General features: G+C 41.3%; 1 protein-coding gene across 3 annotated transcripts in view; it reads left to right on the forward strand.

Moving 5' to 3' along the window:
- Window positions 1–1021: 1021 nt before the first annotated feature.
- Window positions 1022–22311, forward strand: part of PRKAR2B (protein kinase cAMP-dependent type II regulatory subunit beta) — a 92221-nt gene continuing 70931 nt past the window's right edge. Inside the window, exon 1 of one of the 3 annotated variants that reach the window (XM_056341378.1) lies at window positions 1022–1688. In XM_056341378.1, the coding sequence (XP_056197353.1) occupies window positions 1277–1688 (412 nt within the window). In that variant the 5' untranslated portion in view covers window positions 1022–1276. The remainder of the gene's footprint in view (window positions 1689–22311) is intronic. The other 2 variants (XM_056341376.1, XM_056341377.1) reach the window with 2 other exon arrangements.

Here is a 22311-nt window from a genome sequence, read left to right on the forward strand (position 1 = left end):
TGCTGAACGTTTAGTGAAATCAGTTATCAAACAGCCAAGTAGTCCCACCCTTAGATGTTGTAGCAGTTAATTTGTTTCGTGCATAAAAATGAGATTCTAACAGATATTTCTGGAACCCCAAAACGTTGGTGAGAAGCCCAGAGGTGATTACAAATCAGGGGATGATGCAGTTTTCATACATTCCAAGGATCTCGATTGCAATAAGCATTTATAAAACCTTATGAAAAACACAGCACCCGTAATCACCACTTAAAGACATTTACGCTTCCAGATGATGGCAAGTGGCACTCACTTGCCCCTTGCTGAGTGATCTCTGCAGCATGGCTTGGAGGAGTGCCTATGCCCTGCACAGGCACTCGGCAGCGTTTAAATCGGAGTGGAGGTGGGCTTTTTTTGTTTTGTTTGTTTTATTTAGTTAGTTAGTTATTGTTTGCAGTTTGTTTGTTTCCTTTGTTTAACAAGTGTTTCCTTCTCTGGCTAAATTTTTCACGGACCTTAGACACGCAGCTGACGAACGGGATGGGTTTTTTAGCATCGCATCACCACTCTCATCCTAAATCATACCGCTGACCCTGAACAGACAGCGCATCCCTGTGAGGGGGCAGCGGCCGTGAGGCAGCGCAGCGGCGGCGGGCGGTGACAGGCGGCCCCGCTGCGGCCCCCAGCGAGCGGGGACGCGCCCGCCCGTTGGGAGCCCCCGCTGGGACCCGGCACAGGGGAAAGGCGCCCAGAGCCCGGGGGGCACGGGGAGACGCGGGAGGCCGCGGTGCCCGCCGGCGGCGGGGGGAGCCCCGCGGCAGGCCTCGGGGGGGCTCACCGCAGCGGGGCCCGCCTGCCCGCCCCCGGGAGGCTCTCCGCCCCAGCGGGTCCGCGGCAGGCGGGCCGTGCGGCAGGCCGCTCTGCCTCCCCGCCTGCCCGCCCGCCTGGCTGGCTGCCTCCGGCGGCGCGGGCGGGGGCGCGCTGCGGGCCGCAGTCCCCGGCGGGAGGTTGTCATGGTTTCCCGGGTCACATGTGTGCGAGGTTCCCCCGGCGCGGGGGGAGGAGGCGCCGCCGCCGAGGCTGAGCCGCTGCCCCCCGCGGATCCGCCCCCCGCCCGCTCCCACCTGCGCCGCCGCCGCCCGCCCCTTTCGCCGTTGCCCACGGGCGATCCGCCGGGCGCGACTCGTCCCCGGGCTGCGGACCCCCGGCCCCGGCCTCTTCCCCCCTCCTCCTCCTTTCCCCTTCCCCTCTCCCTCCCCCTTCCCAGCCAGGCTGCGCCCCCCCGGCCGGCCCCGGCATGAGCATCTCCATCCCGGCGGGGCTGACGGAGCTGCTGCAGGGCTTCACGGTGGAGGTGCTGCGGAGCCAGCCCGGGGACCTGCTGGAGTTCGCCCTCCAGTACTTCGGGCGCCTCAAGGAGGAGGCGGCGGCGGCGGCCAAGGCGGAGAAGGAGGCGAGCGGCCGCAAGGCGGGCACCCCCGCGCCCGGCCATGACAGGGGCAGCCAGCCGCCGCGCCGGGCCCCCCCCGACGCCCGCGGGGTCAACTTCGCCGAGGAGCCCATGCAGACCGACTCCGAGAGCGGCGAGGACGAGGAGCAGCAGTTCCCGGGTACGGGCCCCCCGCCGCGCCCGGCCCGGGGGGGAAGGAGCGAGCCGGCCGGGAAGGGCGGGCAGGGCGGGGGCGGCTCCCTCAGCTTTCCGGGCTCAGGTGGGCAGCTGGGGAGGGGACGGGACCGGGACCGGGCGGGGCGGGAGGGGGCTCCCGCTGCAGCGGCCCCCCGCGCCGTGAGGGGCGACCCCGGGGCAGCCGGGGGGCCGCGCACAGGCCGCGGTGGTCGCGGGCGGTGCGGGGGTGGCTGCGGGGCCGGTGGGCGGCGGGCAGCGGGGGCCGCGGCGGGGCACGTCGGCCCGGGCGGCTGGTGGGTGGGAAGGGGCGGGCTGCGCCGTTGGCCCGAGGGAGCTGCCCCGCGGCGGAGCCCACGGGAGGTGCCGTCTCCCGCCGCGATCTTGGCCCTCCCGGGCAGCCCCTTTGCGCGGCCGGTACCGGCGGAGCCCGCAGCTGTGCGGCTTAGCGCGTACGGGCCTGTAATACCCCTGACAGAAAACCTACGCGCTTCCTTCTGGTAAGGGCACAAGAGAGCAAATCCACGTTGTGTGATTAGTCCGGTGCTGCGTCTGCTTTAGAAAACACCTGCCGTGGGCATGTTACTGTATTTACGCCCTTGATTAAGCATTTCACGTAGATGTACTAATCCGTGTTTCAAAAAGTAGAGCACAATTGAAAACATAATTTCTTCCTGAAAGCCAGGGTGAGATTTTCTGCGTGCTGGAAGGGCCTGCGGAGCACGCGTGGCGGCGAGGCCGGCAGAGAACGCGTGCGGTACCCGTGTGTTGGAGGGCAGCACCTCTCTGCTGGCAGCTAATGACACCTCACCTTCGTGTGGCTGGTGGGCTTATGTAGGGGCTGTGTCAGCCCCAGAGGGGCTCATTTATGGGGCAAGTCGTAGCTGTCTCTGAAGGGTGTGTAGTGCTTGGTCTTTGTGTGGTGAGCAGCCTAGCTGAAGGGTCGGTCAATACGGCTCGATGCTGAGGGGTCAGTCGGTGGGGTTAGATGGAGAACAGAAAGCGCCCAAGCATCTTTACCGTTAGTTTATTTTTTTGAGAACAGCTTGAAATCCAAGTCTAGCTCATCAGATCATTGAAGCATTCATCCCTCCAGGTCATGCTGGAGGTAGATTTACTTAGTGGAGTACAGAAGCCAGCTGTTTGCTAGATGAGTAGCAGTGCAGTTTGTAAAATAATGTCTGATGTGCATTTCGTCAGGAAAAGAATACAGATGTTTAAGAGCTGGGTAAGTTTTCTAAAGGCTTTATGTCTAAGACTGTCCTAAGACCCTAAAACTGTTGCCGTTCTCTTCATCTGTTCTTTGCAGCTATACTATGTGTATTTAAATGAGAACTCGAATCTGTCAGTGAGGTTCTGCAGATTTATGTGGTAATTTTGAACTTTAATGCTGATTATGTGAGATTAGTAAAAATCTGGAAATTTGTTGTCTTTGAAAACAGAAGTGGGGATAATGTGGAAGAACAAAATTATTATCTTAATTCACTAACACTAGACATGGTGTTAAAACATGAATTACTATAACACAAAACAGACTCATTGGTGAATGGAGAACTGGAACATTGTGTGGAGGGAAGTGCAGAAATGTAGCTTGATTTATTAGCATGTATGTATTACATACGTAAAACTTTACAGGGTGTTTTATGAAGCTTTCTAAGCTTTTCTAAAGAATACCTGTAGTCAAGGTTCTCTTTGTACTCTCTTTGTCGTGATCATGAAGAAGGGAAGCCATTATTGTCAGTATTCTCATTAAGGGACATGCTAAAATGACTTAGTTTAACTAACAGATGTACCCATTTGACAAAACCCCTTTAAAGTATTGCATTTTTAAAGTTTAATTGTATTATGGCTTGTAATCTCCGTCAGTTGGAATAATTAATAATTAAAAGTAACAAAAATGGAAATATTTGTGAAACAGTGTGGAAGGTGAATAGCAAGTTTTAGTAAATGATTACTAATGGTGTGCTTGTGTATGCGTGGATTGTGCAGGAGTGTGTATTTTAAATTCAAATTTTATGTCTGCCCTGAATAGGTATTCTTTTAGGTAACGTAACAATGCATCCACTCAGCCTTTTGTTAATAACTGAAAGCATAGACTCGCATTCAAATCGTTAATGGATTTAAATACCAATTTTAAAGCATATTTCTTTTGTGCTTTTGCTTTCTGTTTCTATAAGTAGCAGTTTTTAAGTTTAAATTGGAGGGTTTTTTCTTAAGAACTTAAGTTGGAGGGAAAATTTTTTTCTTTTCTTTTTTTTTCTTTTGTCTTTATGAATAATCAGACTACTTCTGAATAGTCAGTTTTTCCTGTTTGTATACTGTTTTCATACAGGAGAGGAAAACAAAGCTTATAAGCAGATGTAAAATAAAAACCTCTGGGAAGGAGCTGAGACCTGGTGGTGGTATCTTTTCTTTGCTAAAACAGTGCACTTGAAATGTCAAGCTGATAGTGTTCCTTAATTATTTTAAACAGAACGTTGTTGAGTGCTCCTTGTAAATGCTATTGTCTCCAACCTTCCACCCCCCAGTACGTGTTTCTAAATACCTACAAGAACTGCAGTTGAACTCTTTGTCAGTATTAGTTTTGTCCTTGAAATGCATTTTGGAAGGTACATCAGCATTATCCTGTTTCAGAAATGACAAGCTGAGGCATAAGCTGTGTTTAAAAGAAGAAAACCTATACTCGGGATTGACTCATATGTGAACCATGAATTAAAATCACTTCAGGCCCTCTCCTGTGTCTGTTGCATCAGTTGCCAAAATTAAAGATAAAAGCAGTTACGTTGTCTGGAAGGAGAACTTTGTCATATTGGTGTTGTAGTTCTGAATCGGCACCTGGAGTTAAGGTGACCTCTGAAATGACATTCTTTTCAGAGAATTTAGATCATCCCCTTCTGAACACACAGCTTAATTTGGGAGTGATTTTTAGGTCTCCTAGTTGTTGTTTCGTTGGTTGTTTTAATATATGTTGTCCTACACGGGTGTATTAGCATTAATCAGTGATGACAACTAATTCCTACTAATACTAACAGCAATTACTAAATTGAATAGGACATATAATAAAAGAGCCCCTTGAGCAAATTCTTCTAACTTTTTGCAGGTTTGAAGTGCATCTTAAAATTTACTGTGTCTGGAAAAATTTGAAAATGCCAAGTTATTTGTTCTTTTACAAATGACTATATTTTACTGCTTACATGTTGATGTGCAACTTATTTAGATGGGTAACAACCCATGTCATTTGTAACAGCTGTTTTTAAATATTTGCCGTAGCTAAAAGTTTATATTTCATCTAGCCTTAATATGTATTAGGAGAGATGTTGTTAGAGGTAACATTGCTGTTCTTTAAACTCAAAAATTGCAGTGCTGCATGTACCGTTTGGCGTCACGTAGCCTTGGTTTACTTTGTTTTTCTTTTGTTTTACTTTGGTTTGTTTTGGTGTTTTTTGTCAGATAGTGATGTATTTTAACAGGAAAATACTACAGCTGTCCCTTTCCTCCCCTGTGTCCTTCTGTTGGTGTGTTGGTTGCTTTGAGTACCTTCCTTAAAAACTTGAGCTACAAAATGCAAGGATGTATCTCAGCTTCACCTACTGATTATGTTCAAATAATACAAGATCACTCCTTAGGTAAAACATACGTATTCTGGCTTACAGTATCAATGTTAAAGGCATGTCTTTGTTTTAGTTCCTTTATTGAGTCTGAATTGCTTTATGCATATACACAAATTTTGAAGTAATAGGTAAATTGTAGAAACCAGAGCATCAGAGAAGACTTAGCATAGAACCACATCCATGCTGGCTTTGTGATAATAAATGATATTTCATCAGTTCTACTAACCTTACTTATGGCTTTCTTCCTGAAATTAAACAAACCCAGAAAGCACTGAACCGTTTGTAACCTTCCTGCAAGTCTGTTGTGCGATGACAACGGGTAGATTAGAGCAGTGGAAGGAGTCAGTAAGAGCAAGGGGGCGATATAAAAATGTGTATAGGCTGTCGTAGGATATCGTTAAATCAGGGACCATACAGCAAAATGTGAATTTCTTAAGAATGTGTATATTCAAATTAAAATCTGGGTTACGATGGGTGGTGGCTGAAAGCATTACTGTCTGATAAGTGTTTAACCAACTTTAGGAATGAAGATTTAATAATTTCTACAGTCACTTACCTGAAATACAAGAAGAAATAAAGCATTGTTTGTATGGTTATAAGGACAAACCCAGTCAGGCGCCCGCTGGAGCAGCCTTACTGCAGATGCAGTTTAGTCAAGTTTCCAGTTACAGGTGAGTCCCTTGAGAGCGTGTGAGCGTGGCATTGTGGTGCACTCCTTCGCAAGGCTTTGGGCTGAGTCTCCTTGCACTTTTCCAGACTGTCTGTCTGCTGTGGTTCAGAGCACAGTGTGTGTAAGAGACCATTCAAGGTGAATGTTTGGGAAGAAGACAGTTTTCTGGGAGGGAATTAGCTGCGTGGGTGGGTGCCTTTCTGGTTCAGTGGGTCTTGGTAGGCAGGGGATGGCTACTGGCCACTCTTACGTAGTAGTCACAGTCACAAAAACTCAGAGTTTTCAATCCTTGTTATAAATCTTCAGAATAATAGAGCTTTTTGAAGTAATGGTTTCTGGTATTTTTGACAGGAGCAAACTAAAATATTTTCTTTGTGTTAACAGTTATTTTAGGGAGCAAACCTGGGCAAGTTGGCAGGTAGTGTCTTTTTTTGTAGATCCCTTAGTTTGACCCAGGTGGAGTATTCAGGTTGGGAAAACTGCAGTCCAAAAACTTAGTTTGTGAAAATTGTAAGCAATTAAGCAACTAAAATTGTGAGCTTGTAATGGGTAGCATTAATAGTCCTTGTGGTAAGGACTGTGATTCCCTCTCAGACGTGTATATATGTGATTGTAGATGAAAAGCATACTTTTTCTGTAACCACTTTCTTTTTTTTAAAAAAAGTGCGTTTGTGTTAAGAATTTAGTTGAAATGATAGCAGCCTCCACTCAAAAGTATATATGTACCCCTGCTCAAAACAAAAGCGCTCATAAGTGAAGGTGTCTCTGCCTGCTATTATTTTGTTAAAGTTTGTGTGTATTTAAGAGAAGCAGGAGAAAATTTGAAAGAACAGAATGTATCTCCAGCTTCTTTTTCTCTAAAGTAACAACTTGAAACTGATTTTTGCTGGCTGCTCAGCTCAGAAGGAGAGCAGCATTAATTCAGTAAGTATAGGAAGAAATAAAATTTTGTTGGCATGAGTTTGCAATGATTGCATTATGAATGATAAGGTATAAACAGTGTCAGTACTAACATTTGCATACCACTGCTCCGTTTCTTGCACGTATCATGTCTGTTTTAAAGAATTGGCTTCCTCAGCAATGCTCTAGGAGTTTTGTGTTACTTGCTGACTTCAGTTCAGTTTCCCAGAGAAGCTGAATGTGTTTTGTTCCCTTTGTTTACTCCTGTTTATACATCTACATGAATGAAAAAAACAACTGCCTTTTTAAAGTGAAGAGAGTAAAGATGAATCCATGAATGTCAAGAAGGTGCCTGCTTTTAGAATTTACTCCTACTGAAGTTATATAAAACCCAACATAATGGCCTAGCATTTGTAACCTGCACAGACAGAGGTGCTTCATGCATCTGTCAGCAAGTTAAGCTTGGTTAAATACATCTATATCTCAGAGTTTATCCCCAATCTGTTATGCAGAAGTATTGCGTTCTGTTCTCTAATTCTGTCGAATGAGAAACCTCAGTCTGAGGGAAATCTACCTTAAATAGTCAAATCTCTGCAGACTTACTGGCCTTAGCTGCTCCTATAAATCTGGAACATATGGTTTGGAAATTGCGCATTTAGGTCACAAGGTACAGATTAATCAAGGTATGGGCTGCTGCCCCGCTTTTGGTTTTCCAGTATCAAAGATGATCTCTGGATTGGGAAATTTCATTTGTCAGGACAGTGATGAAAGAAGTAAGAAGGCAAGGTGGAAGGCAGGACATAGAGGCAGAAAAGGAGTTTGTGTGTGGTAAAGGAAAATACAAAGGTAAAAAGCAAGAGGAAGGAGGAGGAACAGAACTGAAGGGGAGGAAGAGAAAAGAACAGAGCGCATTAAATTCTCTGCTCTTATTTTCTCTACCCAGATACAGCCCTGGTCTCCTTGGATATACATCCCAAATTTATGTCCTGAAATTTTCTGTTGAAATTGTTTCGCTTATAAATGTGTTTCACAGGAACACAAATGCAAACAAACTAAAATTAGTGGTCAGTGCATTGTATGAAAATGAACTTGGTCATCTGATGCTGAGAGATCTTTTAAGTATTTTTGACGTGGGTCATCTGTCATATTGCTATGTCTGGAGACTCATAACACCTATATTCTGTTGAGTGTGTATTCTAATGAAAGTTTCAACTTAAATTTTAATGTAGAATCCAGATTCTTCGCAACCGTTTTCTGTTTAAAAAAGAAACAGTAGTGATCATCATCAAGAAAGTCAATAGGCATGTGGGTACAACCGCAGGTACAATTGCAGTCTTCGTAGAGAGCTAAGAGGGTCTTGGTGCTGATGGAAAAATGAAATATTGTGTAGTATCTAACAAACACTTCATGAAATGTCCCTTAGTGCTTAATAAAAATCAGAGTGGTTATCTCACCAACTATTATTTTAATGGGAATGCCTGGAAGTCATGCTATAGAAAAACTATTCCCGCTCCACGTTGCAGCTCTTCTTTTGAGCTTCAAGTGAGTGTAATTTTAGAAAAGTTCTGTGCTTTAAAAAGATGAGTGATTTTTTAAAAAGTGAATGATGGGAGGGAGAAGGCTTTGAGAAAGAGAGCCATTTAAAATGGCTCAGTATTCTCTGTTGCTGGAATAGGTTTTGACGTACATGAATTAAAAGGGGTTGATCTTACTGCAGATGATACATTTATCACATGGTCTTTTTTTATATTGTAGGTTGTTACATGGGTGTAGGTGCATAAAAGACAAAGTCCATGCATGCATGAGTTACTACGTGCTAGGTGAATCTATTAAAAGAAATGTGCACCTATACAAGTAGGTATTATTCCATAAACATCTATCAATGATGGTATTGTTTGAAAGCAGCCTTATGAGAATTCTAAAGGAAATAAATACTCTTTTTTTTTCTTGGATGATGACATCAATAATGCTTGATAGCTTTATGTAGAGGTTTTATACTAAAAGCCCTTACCCTTTCAGGCTAACCCTTTCCATTGCTGGGTAGGAGTGATAACCTGTTCACTTTATGGAACTGAACAGGATGTTCTTACTGTGAATTTTGCTCATGACAAGTAATTACAAACTTCATTTATTTATTTATTTATTATTTATAGAATACAGTTTTGTTCTGTAGATCAGCTTTCAGTTATAGTATCTAACAAGATGTTGTTAAGAGGGTGAAGTTTGACTTTGAGTGTCCTTTGTTTTCTTTTCTTGTTTTACTTTTCTAATTGACTGGCTTGATTACTTTTTTCTTTGAAGAAATTCTTCATGTTTGTCAATTCTACTTTTCATTTAAAAATTTGAAGAGCTCTATTTTAAGATTTTGTGCATTTGGTAGCAGAAGTACTCGCACAGAATTTCTGTTTGCAGTCTCTAGGCAGTGCAATACATGAATCAAGATTTAAATCAATATGGCAAGTAACCTAGAAGACGTATGGTTTTGGGGCTACATCAAAAAGATGATGCTAATCAAAAGTCTGGTGCCTCATTCAGCGTTTTAAATTATACCATGCCATAGAAAAAAGTGTGAGATCTGAAATGAAGGGGGATGTAGACAGGCAGGGGTGCCTGAAGTGCATGGCAGTAAAATACAGGTTGTAGTCACAGAGTGAAGTTTGCCACACTTTCTATAAAAGGCATCCTTTTAGCATTGCTGCTCAGAAAAGTAATTTATGGACCATAGATAAAATGAGGAAATCGTAAGGAATGAAACAATAAAAAATTTCCAAATTTTAGTTGAGTCAGCCTTGCCTCATTTTTCTGTAACACTCTGGATAATGGAAGGCAGTGTGGTAAAAACCATACTGTAACAACAGAGGGACTTTTTCACTTGTATGTTTGCCTCTTAAATTGCTCTGCTTAATGATATTAAGAAAAAGTCATCAGAGCAAGAATTTGTAGCTCAGAGCTTGAGCAGGTAAAAACTGACAATGAGAATAGCTTTCTTACACATACTGTTCCAGTTATTTGACTAAAGTGGTTTTTGTAAAGCTGGGCTAAAAGGGTCAATTAGAAAATATTATGAAGACTTCCTTAATGGAGGGACTAGAAAATTGCTGTATAAAATATATTTTGAAAGGAGAAGTAACATGATCTTTCCTGCTCGGAGTTGTTCCAGATAACATCCTGCTTGTATAATAGAACTTTATAACAGCCTCAACCTCTTCTGAATCCCTGTGATGCAGATTTAAAATGTGTTTATATAAATAGTGATAGTCTCATCATAGTATAACTTTCTAGCAGATGTATCTATTGTAAAATGTACTTGACAGGAAGAAGAGAAATCCTTGCCCAGCACTGGAAAGAAAACATTCCTTGCAAAGCTTCAGTGTAGACTATAAATAAAAGATGTACAGAATCCTCAGTGTTGGGATGATTACAAGTTGGAACCAAGTGTCAACCTTCAGACTTGCTAGCCTGAGAGCACAGGCTGAAAGGTTAGGTGTGTTTTCTCATTTTGATTTTAATGATAGGCTTGTTATGCTAGTGTAAAAAATAAAATCCCTTGCCATGAATTTTAAGGCATTTGTAACTGTTGCAGGGCATGGGTTAACTTGAACTCAGTCTGTCCATGAAAGCATTGTTGTGTCGTTTTGTTGGATGACCCCATGAATGGGTATATATTGGACTTAGCTGGTCCTTTTAATTTGATTCCCATTACTTTCATCACTGAACTTGTTCCCTGTTCGATTCTGTCTCTGCAGCTCTAACACTGCTTTTCATTGGTGCTTAAGGAACTCCATCATTCAGCCAATAATTGCCTTTGGTAAAAAGTGCAGACTAATGTCACAAGTCCTTGAAATAGGTGTTGATCATGGAATTTTAAAGTTTTGCTTTTTAAGGTTTTGTAAATGGATGTGTACAAGGTAGTAAATATATTTAAACACTCTTTTTGGATTAACAATGGTTAAGAACTTTAATGACAAAAACTTTGTCTAATGGAGAGCTGGGATCTGAAATTTCTTGTTCTTTTCTGAAACTGTGATACTATCGCGCAGTCGGAAACAAGTAAGATGTGTACTATAGATGTATGTTAAAATTTTCTTAAGGCTTTGAACACAATGTTTTACTGCCATTCTAATAAAAAACATTTTTTCATAATGAATGAGTTTTCAAAAATGTAGTTCTTAATAGTAGACACTATTAAACATTAAAGGGCCAAGTTTTTTGGGGTTTTGTTTGTTTTTTTCATTTATGCCTAATTTCTGTTGAAATTGAGGAGTTAGGATTCAGTACTTTCTATAGATCTGCTTCTTCATAAGTCTTTTTAGTACTAGACCCAGTCATCATTTTCTCTTAAGTTCTGTTTTTTCCCCTGTTTTTAATGCACAGTGTTTTCTCTTTCCAGCCATTTCGTTCAATACCTTTGAGTAATGTTCAGGAATCTTGCTCTAAAAGCCATCTTTTAGCTGGTAATTTATCTGTCTCTATTGGTTTTTAATAGGTACTCAAAACATGAGAAACTCTGATCTAGCCTTCACCACTACATTATTTAAGCATTTCTGAGGTAATTTAAATATAAAGTTAACAGCCTGCCTTCCTTCCTGTTGCCTCGGTCTACAGGAAATATTACTTAATAGCTAATGCATGTATAAAAAATTGGTCTGAAAGAAGGTAGATGGTTATTTGGTCTTGGATACTGCTAACTTCAATTCTTGATAAAAATTTATCTGCATATCCTCCTTGCTAATCTGTCAATTTTGTCCTTCTACTGGAATGTAGCTGCTGCTGGCAGTTGAGGTGGGAGTAGATGCAGATTCATTTCCATTATCCACCTTGCAAAAAGAAGTAATTTGTTCTTCTGGTTTTGCTTTCTTAGAAACATTAATAAAATGGAGTCGCTGTTTGAAGTGCACTCTTAATTTGCCGTCTATCTGGAATATATTGTCATATGAACATGGCCTCTCTGTAATTGTTTCAGGTTATGGCCTCAAAAAATTGAAAAAAGAAGAGAAACAATGCCATGCCTTCTTAAAGTCCATCTTTCAAATCACTGCATTCAGCACAGATGCAGGCTGTGGGATGTATAAAGAGATTGGGAAGTCTTGGGATCTTGGGATGTCTCAGTCAAGGAACAGTTTAAGCTTGCGAGAGGAAAGGTATGCTTTCTGTGCAAACATATAAGTGTTTCTCCTTTGACTTTGTGTTTGGGGAGTTTTGGGAGTGTGGCACAGCCTCTAGATTGAAGGTTCTTAACATGAACTTCTCTAAGTACTACTGGAAAGACCCGGTGTTCATGCTGCTGCCAAGATTGGATGTCATTGATCCATTTCCACCAAAGAGAGGGTTTTCTTGGGGAGGTTATATGGAGCACAGAAATAAAGCAATGAGTTGCAACCTACTTCTTCAGTCTCAGCTTTTTTTTTTTCCTTTTTTTTTTTTTTTCTGAAGGATCTTTCTCATGCACTGAATTTAAATAAAAAAAAGTAAGAGACAGTAAAAGACAGTGGCAGCATTTGTTTTTCCACCTTTTGTTGCTGTTAAAGAGTATATAGAGTGTTTTGTTTTCCTCCTTTTGCTTTTTGCAATATGTAGAATTAAGAAGGTTCCTTGACCTGCTATTTAAACAGAAGCTTAATCAGTGGCTAACATCCATTTTCCTTGTTTTGAGATATAGGCGTATTTGCAGTTCTGCTTGGCAGTGATGGAAGATATATCACAGAAACATGTGTGATCACACTTGTCAATCGAAAGGAGGCAGGTTGATATTTACAATTCCAGCATGACACTCGCTGTCTTTATAGCTGTAACACCAGATAATGGAAGGCAATCTGGGAGTGAGTTTAAAGGTGCATGTATAGGCTGTTCAGGAAGAGAGACAAGTTCTCTTGGATCCAGACCATTGTGGTGACCTTGGTATCAGCCTGTACATCATTAGGTGCTTAATGGAACATATTTTTTTTTGGTAGAAAAATGTTTCCCTGTCTAACTCTGGATGAATTCTGTCACTATAGCATCTGAATCATTGACAGAATCAAAACAAAGCATGCAAATTTGCTTCAGAAAGAAATGGCCGTAAATCCTACAGGTTAAGGAGCCTGTTAGTACTTCTCCCTAATAAAGTATGCCCTTTGTTACTTCTTCTGGCTCGGAGGTGACAGAGCCAGGGTCCTGTTCTGGGGTGGCAGAGCCAGGGTCTTGTTTTGGGGTCCATGGCCCCCCCGGCAGGCTGGGCACAGCAGAGCCTTGTCCCATTGGGACAAGGAAACTCAACCATTGACCAAAATATTATTTGTTCTTCTTACGTGCCTGGAGTTTTCCGTACTTTCTAAGATGTGGTTTACTTCTGAGGAAGGAGTTACCGTTTGTGGCTGTGGTAGAAGTCAGTACATTGCAATCTGATCTCTCACCTTCAATGTTTATTGCAAGTTCCTCTTCAGTGGATTATTTTTTTTTAAGTTTTCATATTTTATTTGCTGAAGTTGTTACACAGTTGCTTGTGAAGAGACACTGAACATACAAACTGGCATATGCCTTTATTGTTTCTTTAAGTCACAGTGTAAAAATCATAGTGTGAAGTTATTCCAGCACTGGGTTGGTATGCATCCGGTTCGGTTGGGGTAAAACCAAACCAAAACATGTTTTATGGCCTGAAAGAGACAGTTGGTGTATGGCATTGTGTGTATTGTACACTTGCAACATCTAGTTTTATTCAGGAAGTACATTACAAAAGGTACGTTACAGTGCTGAGAATAGAGGCAGCACCTTCAGAGCTATCTGGCACTGATGACATTCAGAGCTGTCTAGCACTGACCAGCTGGCTGGCAGGCCAGGTGAGGCAGGTGAATACTGAATTTATGTGAATTCTTTCAGTTAGGTACTAGTTTGGTATCAGATAAGTTTCTCAAATTAGTAGGAACTTTTTTCTTTGAGGCTTTCTTCATTGTTAAATTTAATTGGAATTGTTCGGCAAGTTCAGAAGCTAGTAAGAGCAAGCAGATGGGTAATGTAGTGGTATAATTTTTTTCTGTGAACCAAGACAAAAGAAATCAAGCAGGAAGCAGTTTTCTTGAAATGAGGTAGTTATTACTGACAGCAAATAATAGCAACAGAGTATGCAATAGTCCTTATTGCTTTTTTGTTGTTGTTAGAAATTAGCTTGCAAAATGAAATTACTCTTGCTTGTTTCTGGTGTTTGCATAGTTTGTATTGAAACTAATTAAAAATTGACAGGTTGGGTTCTGTGGAAGCACACCCTTTCTTCCCAAGTGTCAAGAATAGAAACATAACTGCTTTTACACTTAAGGCAGTAACCAACACCTGGAAAGTAATAAGAACCTGATTATTGCCGAGAAGTATTTCTTGGTTGTTTTTGTTTTGTTTTCATTTAGAAAATGGACAAAGTTCAGAACATAAACACATGGGCTGGTTTAAAAATGTAAAGGCAGAGCCAAGAAGATTTACGCATTCATTCCGGAAACTCTACTTTATATTTACTTCTGGCTTGGAACTGACATTGTTTAACTTGCGTTTTCTGCATTCCAGGACAAAACAGTTTATAGAGGCTTTTTTTTTTTTTTTTTTTTTAGGTGAAGGGATGAATTTAGCTTCTATCTCGATGCTAGAGGTTTTTTTCTTTTTATGGAGTACATCTAGGTAGTAAAGTTTTGCTTTATAAAACTAGCCTCATACTTTTTCTTGCACAAATTGTGTAGTAGAGTTTCAGGAGTTGCAATGTTTTCTAAAGATAACTTCTCTTAGTGTAGTTTGTTTGACACTGGGCTCTGTGTTTATAGAGTGAGGAATCAAATGCATATAACCAATTGCACTTTAAGGAGTGGAAAGAAGGTTGAAATTTTGTAACTGGAAAGTCACAGAAATTCCAGTTAGGGTATGAGGTGAAACTCGCTACTCAATATGAAACTTGCTTTTTTTCTGTTTTTCTCATGATTAAACTTCAGTCATAGTTCTCAGTTTTAAAAATTTATTTTTGGTCATGAGTAGTCTTGATTTCTAAGATAGTAAGTATCACTGTTATTTGACTACTGTTTTCTATTGGTCAAATCCTACATATTTTATGTAAGTGGTTTGATTTCTAAGAAACTTCTTGTTTTAATAGCGAAAAGGAGAATTTGTCTGTGGAGCTGTGAAACAAATGAAAGAGGCATGTTAATTAGAATTATTGGCATACCTGTAAAACTGGATAGCATTCATCTATAATACCTCTAGAAATTTTAACGTCATGATACAGGAACACTTACAGGGCCTATGAACCTATATGCTTTAGAAAATATATACACATCTATTTTTATATGCTGGCCTGATGAAGCTCTCATTGTCTGCCAGATAGATAAACACTTCAAAATGAGTATGTATGGTGCTGTATATATGTATAGTAACTGAGGGCGACTTTTTCCATATCCTACCAGTCATAAGAGATTAAAAATTATGCAAAAAAAATTATTTAAATACTCCATGGGTCTGGGTGGAATCCACAAGACAAAGAAATTTGCACTGAAGTCTAAGGTTTGGTCTTTTCTAATCTCATCCCTTGATAATCATCCTTTATGGAAGAAGAATGATCCAGCAATTAAAAACAGGGTTCTGAGAGTTAAGACAAATTGGGTTGAATCTCCACGTGTGTTACAGGCTTGCTGTGTGCCTTTGAGTTGTTTGCACTTTATGTCTGAGCACATGCTGTAACTTGGTAAAATGGAATATTTGCCATCCCCATCTTTGAGGGACCTTTGTAGCAATATGTGTGTGAAGCATTTTGAGGGGCTCGTGTAGCACTGTTTGCCTGTAATACTTCAAAAAAACCTAGCATCTAGAGTCCAGGGCCTAGCTGATGCTAGAATTTAAGAAATTTTTGTCTGATGCGTTTTTTTTTTCTGACCAAATATAGAGTATAATGAATTTATCTTTCACTGAAATGTGCAGGAATATCTGAATAATCAGCAAAGCTCTTGTAAACAGAGGAAACCTGGGCTACAAAGGTCACTGATAAAAAGGAGTACCAAAACTCAGAAAGCTTCAGTGCATTTTGCCATTGTCCTACATAGATTATATCTGGACCAGCTTGCCGCCTTCCAGATTTTATCGTAGGAGAGTGCTATAAGGTTGTTGATAACTTCAGTACTGTGCTCTAATGAAGAGTATATTCACAAATGAGCATGAACTCATCTAGGGGAGCTTGGGGGCAGAGCCATGGGACTCTGGGGTTGGAAACTCTATAGGAGCCCGAGTGAGGAGAAGGGAGCCGGGAAAGGCAAAGCTGTTTGCCTGGCCAGCAGCTGCCCCAAAGGGGGTTGGCTGTTGTGGGGAGTGGAACGTGCTGGAGATGGCCTTGGGTAGCTGCATGCCAAACAGCCAGTCCTTCTCAAGCAGAGCAGACTGTCACAAGCACAACCTCACGTGAAGGGAGTGCAGAACTCCCTTGTCTGCACGCTGAAGAGATTGCATTGCTTAATATTCCTAACTCATACCGTCGTTTACCAAATTGTTTATATAAAAGGCAGTTTGTGGTTATTAATACGGACTCCTGCCATATAACCATTACAGAATCCTGCATTGAGCCATGTGTTCTTCTGGTCATGCTTAACATGAAGGTCACGTACAGACCCAGTGTATGAATTCTTGTCTTGTGTTGGTGTTTTTAAAAACAAAAAGTTATCCTTGTTTGTAATTTTTTTTCAATCTGCTACTAGGTCAAAAAGTAGAATTAAATTATTTTTTTATTGTACAAAATAATTTTTAAAAGAAAAATTATCAGGAATACTCCTCATCTTGACTTCTAGTAACCTAATGTCCGTGCTGGGAATTGAAGTTAAAAGTAGTGTTTGTCCTAAGTTTATGAAGTTGAGTATCCTTTAATTTCAGAAACTTTCTGAAGCAGTCTACATCCTTTTTTAAAAAAATTTTTTGAGAAAGCAAGGAAGAAATGTTAATTTGTTAAGTAATTTACAGAAGTGGATTTTATTTTTTTTCTGCTGAGGGTATAATGTAAAAGCATGCATGTTGGGAAATAAACTCTAGCCTGTCTTTGTGGATACTTGGAGTCAACTTGGAGTCAGGTGCCCTACTTGCTTTTTAGCGTGCTTGCTTGCATATTGACTTCAAGAGAAGAGCCTTTAGTGCTTGCCCTTGGAATATGTCATGGCCTGAGGAATAGGGCTTTTTTTTTTTTTTTTTTTTTTTTTTTTTTTTGAGATGTGGGTTGCTAGTTTGTATGTAACTAGTCAAACAGACTCATCCCTTAGTTTTTGTTTCTCCCTTTTTGATGTAATCTTGACCTTTCCTGTTTACCTGCTCTAAAAGAAGTAGAATTTGTTGAAAGGCAGTGGTGGCTGGAGTTGGACACTAGACAGGCCAAGTACCACTTCACCAGACACAGAGTTAAGAGTTATTGCCATGTCCCCAATGCAGAGCTTGAGCAAGACTCCAGATCTCCAGCTGCATCTGTTGGTCTGCCTTTTTCGTGTATACTTCCCTGTTCAGTATCCAAATCTCAGGTTATCTGCCCAGGTAGGTAACTGTAAATAGACAACATGCAAAAGTATGTGTCAGGCATCTTGGATGGGCGTGGAGGGAAGGGATCTTTGAGTCATGACCACATACATGTTTTATGATTTGTTTTAGCTCTATTTCAGGTAACGGTGTCATTATCAAATGTAATTTTGTTAGGGAATCCAAATGGGGAGCACGGTGGATTTTGTTTGTGTTCTTTTTTTTAAAGCCCTCTACTGGAAGACCATTATTTTATGCCAAGAGTTATTTCATTGCCTGATGACTAATCAGCCCGTTGGAGAGTTTTGTTATCAAAAGCCGTGGAAAGTTGGCCCCTGGTAGGAATCTCACAGATAGTTATTGAAGGAAGTCAGGACTATGTTCTCAAGCTTTGCTAGCCGGGAGCAGAAAGAAATGGGAGTGAAAGTGACTGTGATACCAAAGTTTACTTAAAACAGATGTGACTTTTTAAGTGCTGGCCAAATTATTGAGCAAAATGGAGTAGCACTGAAAAATCCACTGCTTTCCATTACTAGACATTTCTGAATGTGACCCATAAGTAATGGAGCCATAAGGCATAATGGGATTTAGTTTTACGTCATCTCATAGAATGCTTTTAATGCTACTGCAGTGTAAGAAGAAAACAAATGACAGAAGATAGGTCTTTGTATGTGCTTTGACTACTCCTTTTCTTGGGGGCCATTGTGCTGGTGCTACCAGTAATCTCTGTTTCACGGTAACACTACAGAAGGTACTGAAGTGAACTGGTATCTGCAGCTTTCTTTGCCACTCCTCACCTCTCTTGCACAAGTCCATTGGTTCAGGACAGAAAAGACATATCCTATTAACCTGTCCATAAGGTCTGTTCACACTGAGATCTCTTTGACCTCTCCATTCTCTTGAGAGAGTTATTTGGTTGCAAAGGCTCCATAATTGAAGCACAGGTACTGACTCGGCAAGAAGCAGTTTGAGAGTAAGACTAGATTTATAAAAGGGCTCAAGTGACAGCATTTGGTATCATTATGCCCAAATTTTACCTTTGGGACACAAACTTCTCTACACCAAGTTAGGCAACTGAGCTCTATATTAATTATCTTACGTGTATTCTGCGTAGGCTGGATTATAATCCTGGATTGTTCTGGGGAAGTTCTGAGTTGTTACCACGGAAGAGAAAAACCAGTTTGAGCTGAGTGCGGGCCTGGAAAAAGAACCTAAACAAAAGCATTATAACATATATACGCTATGTTGTTTGCTGTTGTTTGTGTCTTGGCACTGGGACAGTAATGTGAAACAGCATGGTTCTGTGTTTGATCATGGTCATACAAATGCTGGCACAGTTGTATCAAGACTGAGTGCAAGACAGAAACTGTGCCATGCTGCATATTATGCTGGGAGGTGCAACATGTTCTGCATGCCTACATTTGTGAGAAAAGGGGTGGCTGATGGGACTGTCATGTTCCAAAACTGAAAGTTGGCTCTTCAAGGGACAGTTACAGGATCAGGGTGGTGGTGATCATGGAGTTGTGGTCCGTGTTTTCTTTGCTCTTTGTTCAGTAGCTAGCTGTCACGTGGCAATGGGTACAAGGGAGGGTGCTGCCTGATCACTTGGAAAGTGGTCATCCCTAATAGCCACCATTATTTACCTGCTCAATTCAGGGGAGTAGACAGCCAGCTGTGCGATTTGGGAGGTGCTATTTGTAAGACCTTCAGTTGATATCCTTCCAGGTTACAGAAACACATTAGATAATGGACTTTGCTTACATAAGTTTCTGCAGCTTTTTTTGGCACCGTTGACAGGATGATATGTGTATGCGGTGTTCCTTTGTGTGATTCTTTATCAATAGGGAGAACAATGATTTGTCCTATTGCAAGTCATGGTAGTTCATTTTTGATGGATTTTTGCCATTATCCACAGTCCTGCAGTTGGTCTGGCAGATTTCACGATGTCTTCAGTAGCGCCCGCATTGCTGGTGCCATGTTGGCAGGCCAGTGTGTGGCTAACTCAGGATTAAGCCTGTGAAGATTAGTGGAGTCACTTAGGTATTGCGGTCACCAGGGATTCTTTGGTGGCCTTCTCTACCCTTTTCCTTGACTCAGAAAGGCATCATGAAGATCAGCCTGAATCACACCTGGGCTCTCTACAAGTTAGTGCATCACCAGTAGTCTTTTGGATGTGGATAGTGGTTTTTACTGTCTGAAAGGGAGGTACAGGCTGGTATTATTAAAGATGGATCTGTATCCTGCCCTCTCCCTGGAGTCACGTTTGCATGCTGTCTGCATGTTTGCAAGAGTAAATGAGAACAGATACTGTAAGGGTACCCAAAGCCTGTGCTGAAGCAAGCGCAGCTACCAGCACTAGCTGTGCTTCGTTCACGTGCCCGTGAGAACTGGAAAGTCTAAACCATGAAGGGTGCTTTGGCTGACAGCTTCAACATAATTCCTGACAGTTTGCGGTAGTTTAGCATTGTACATTATGGGAGGTTTTTCTTTTCCCTTCTCTCTCTCCTCTCTCCTCTTCTAACCTTTGGCTCAACCTCTGAAATCTTAACATTGTAGGGTTTGGTAGCCCAGGCTTTTATGTTGCTAGTGTTCCCAAGCTTGCAGCCTGACTAGTACTGACTGGCTGAGGGTGTATTATCATGAATGCAAGAGAAACTCCCTATAAGTACACAAGGTTCTTAAAATATGCAAACTTTTAAACACACCTCAAGTCCAAAATCTTGAATTTCACCAGGAATTGAAATAAGCAGGCAATGTAGATTGCAGATCATACATATTGATGTACTTTTTCATCAAGGTACTTTGTACCACATGTTTTTGCCAAGGTAGTCCTAGGAAGCAGGCAGAAACTTCGTATAAAATCTTAACTTCAGAAAGTTTGAGTGGTCTTTGCCCATGTAAGATTTGTTGTAATAACCTAATGGCAAACTGTCAAAAACATGAATAATAGTAGGAAAGCCTGAGTCTTAAAAGGTTTGAAGTTTTGGTTTAAACATGGGTAGTGTGAGTGCGTATGGGAGAAAGCAGTTATGTTCACAGTTGTTAAACCATGTAAAATAGAGCAGATAATTATAAACTCTACACAAAGGTGTACTCCCTCAGAGAGGAATACTGACAGCCATGACATGTTCTCCAACCCACTACCATCAGCAAGATTGCAACACTATTCCTTTGTAATAAATGTATCTTGCAGGTACTGTCAAGAGACAAAAGACATAAGCTAAAATTTTGTAAAAAGGGACAGCCTAAAGCGTTGTTGTATAATGAGTAAAGGAAGCTGTTGGCTATCGGGATTTCAGGACAACAGGTCACTCTTGTAAAATCTTGGCTGATCTAGCTTGCAATTTGTCAGAAATACTGATTCAAGGACTGGTGCAGTTTATTCTTCATCTTAGGAGATGGCGATCCTGAAGCCTCATGTCATATCAAATGTCAATGTGATAGTTTTACAGATGAGCAGCACCACTCGACTGACTTGGGCATTGCTGGTAGAGCTTTGGCAGAATCACCAGTTTTTCTCTGGTTCTGATAGGCAACATGCATACTTTAGTAAATATGCTTCAGGCAGCAAAATTAGAAAGCAGAAAAGAACATGAAATTGGATCTAAACACCTACGCTGCAGTGTTAGAAAGCAAATAACCATAATATTCTTAAAATAGCTTATGAGATTTCAAGTGGAAAGAAGCCATTTACAGGTGGTAAGTAGATAAAAGTATTACTGACATTTTGTATCAGGTGGGGTTTAGTAGCAATTGTAAACTGTGCTATGGGCTATAGCAGAATATTCCTTGAAGATGGTAGTAAGTTTCTTAGCAAAGAGGGATGTTACCACAAGTGATGTTGGGGTACAGTGATAATGTTAAAAAAAATAATTAAAAAACCCCAGCCCACTCTTCTAGGCAGAACTAGGCAGTTTGGTAAATTGTACAGAACAGAGGGTGAAAGAAAAATGGGATCTACGGGTGGTGACCAAGCTAAGGCAGTGCAGTGCTTCATGTCTTGGGTTTTGGCTCTATGGGAAGGCTTGGGTCTTCATGGCCCAGGGCATGTCTCAGGAAGGCTGACATTTATTCCATTGGTATTTTTAGGTGCAGTTTCATATTCCCTTTTTGCTTTCAAAGTATATTGTCTTTGGTGGGTAGAAATCCTCTCATATACATGCTGTTAGTTTTCACCATATGTACCAAGTAACCTCGGTTTGAGGGCAGCAAATACTCCCAAGCCAGGACTTCCACACATGTATCATCTTCAGCTTGTTCCTAGATAAATTCTAGCACAAATTAATTTGTCACAGCCTGTGGTATAACTGGGGATTAGAAATATTGCTGTGAATGATCCCCCCCCTCCTTATCTAGATGACTGATTACTTTTAATGAGATAATGACTAAGTGTACTGGTTGCAAGCAGTAACGAGTATGAATTTCTAAGGGGAAAAATGCTGTGTAGCATGCAGCACTGTGTAACAGAATGCACATTTAAGATAGAAAAACTCAGTACAGGAATGTCTTCACTTTTATGTTCTAGCATGAGACATTAAACTGAAAGAAATTATAGATTTTAAAGGGGGGGTGGGGGTGGGGAAAGGCAGCCCAAATCTCAAACAAGCTGCTTGGGTGGAAAAGTACATACGTTCTCCAAGAGCAGCATTTCATTCCCATTAATGGGCTATGACAGCCCATTTCCCTTCATTGGGCCTTTGGTCTAATACATCAGTCAGTCATTTCATCTTTTTATTTTCAGTGTTAATAATTACATACAGCATCAATTATTCATAAGAGCTGAAATCTCTTAACCAATAAAGTGGGAAAGATTTCTTTGCTGCTTTTTTGAGGTTTGGGTTATGATGGGTTAAATAACCAGCCAACTTGTGGCATAATGACTGGCTGTATGTATATGCCAAAACATGACCATGAAAGTGTGCGGCTCCATAGTAGGTTAAATAACCAGCCAACTTGTGGCATAATGACTGGCTGTATGTATATGCCAAAACATGACCATGAAAGTGTGCGGCTCCATAGTAGCATTTTAAAAACAAATG

This window comes from Falco biarmicus, chromosome 5 (genome assembly GCF_023638135.1).
Source record: "Falco biarmicus isolate bFalBia1 chromosome 5, bFalBia1.pri, whole genome shotgun sequence".
Classification (NCBI taxonomy): Eukaryota; Metazoa; Chordata; class Aves; order Falconiformes; family Falconidae; genus Falco; species Falco biarmicus.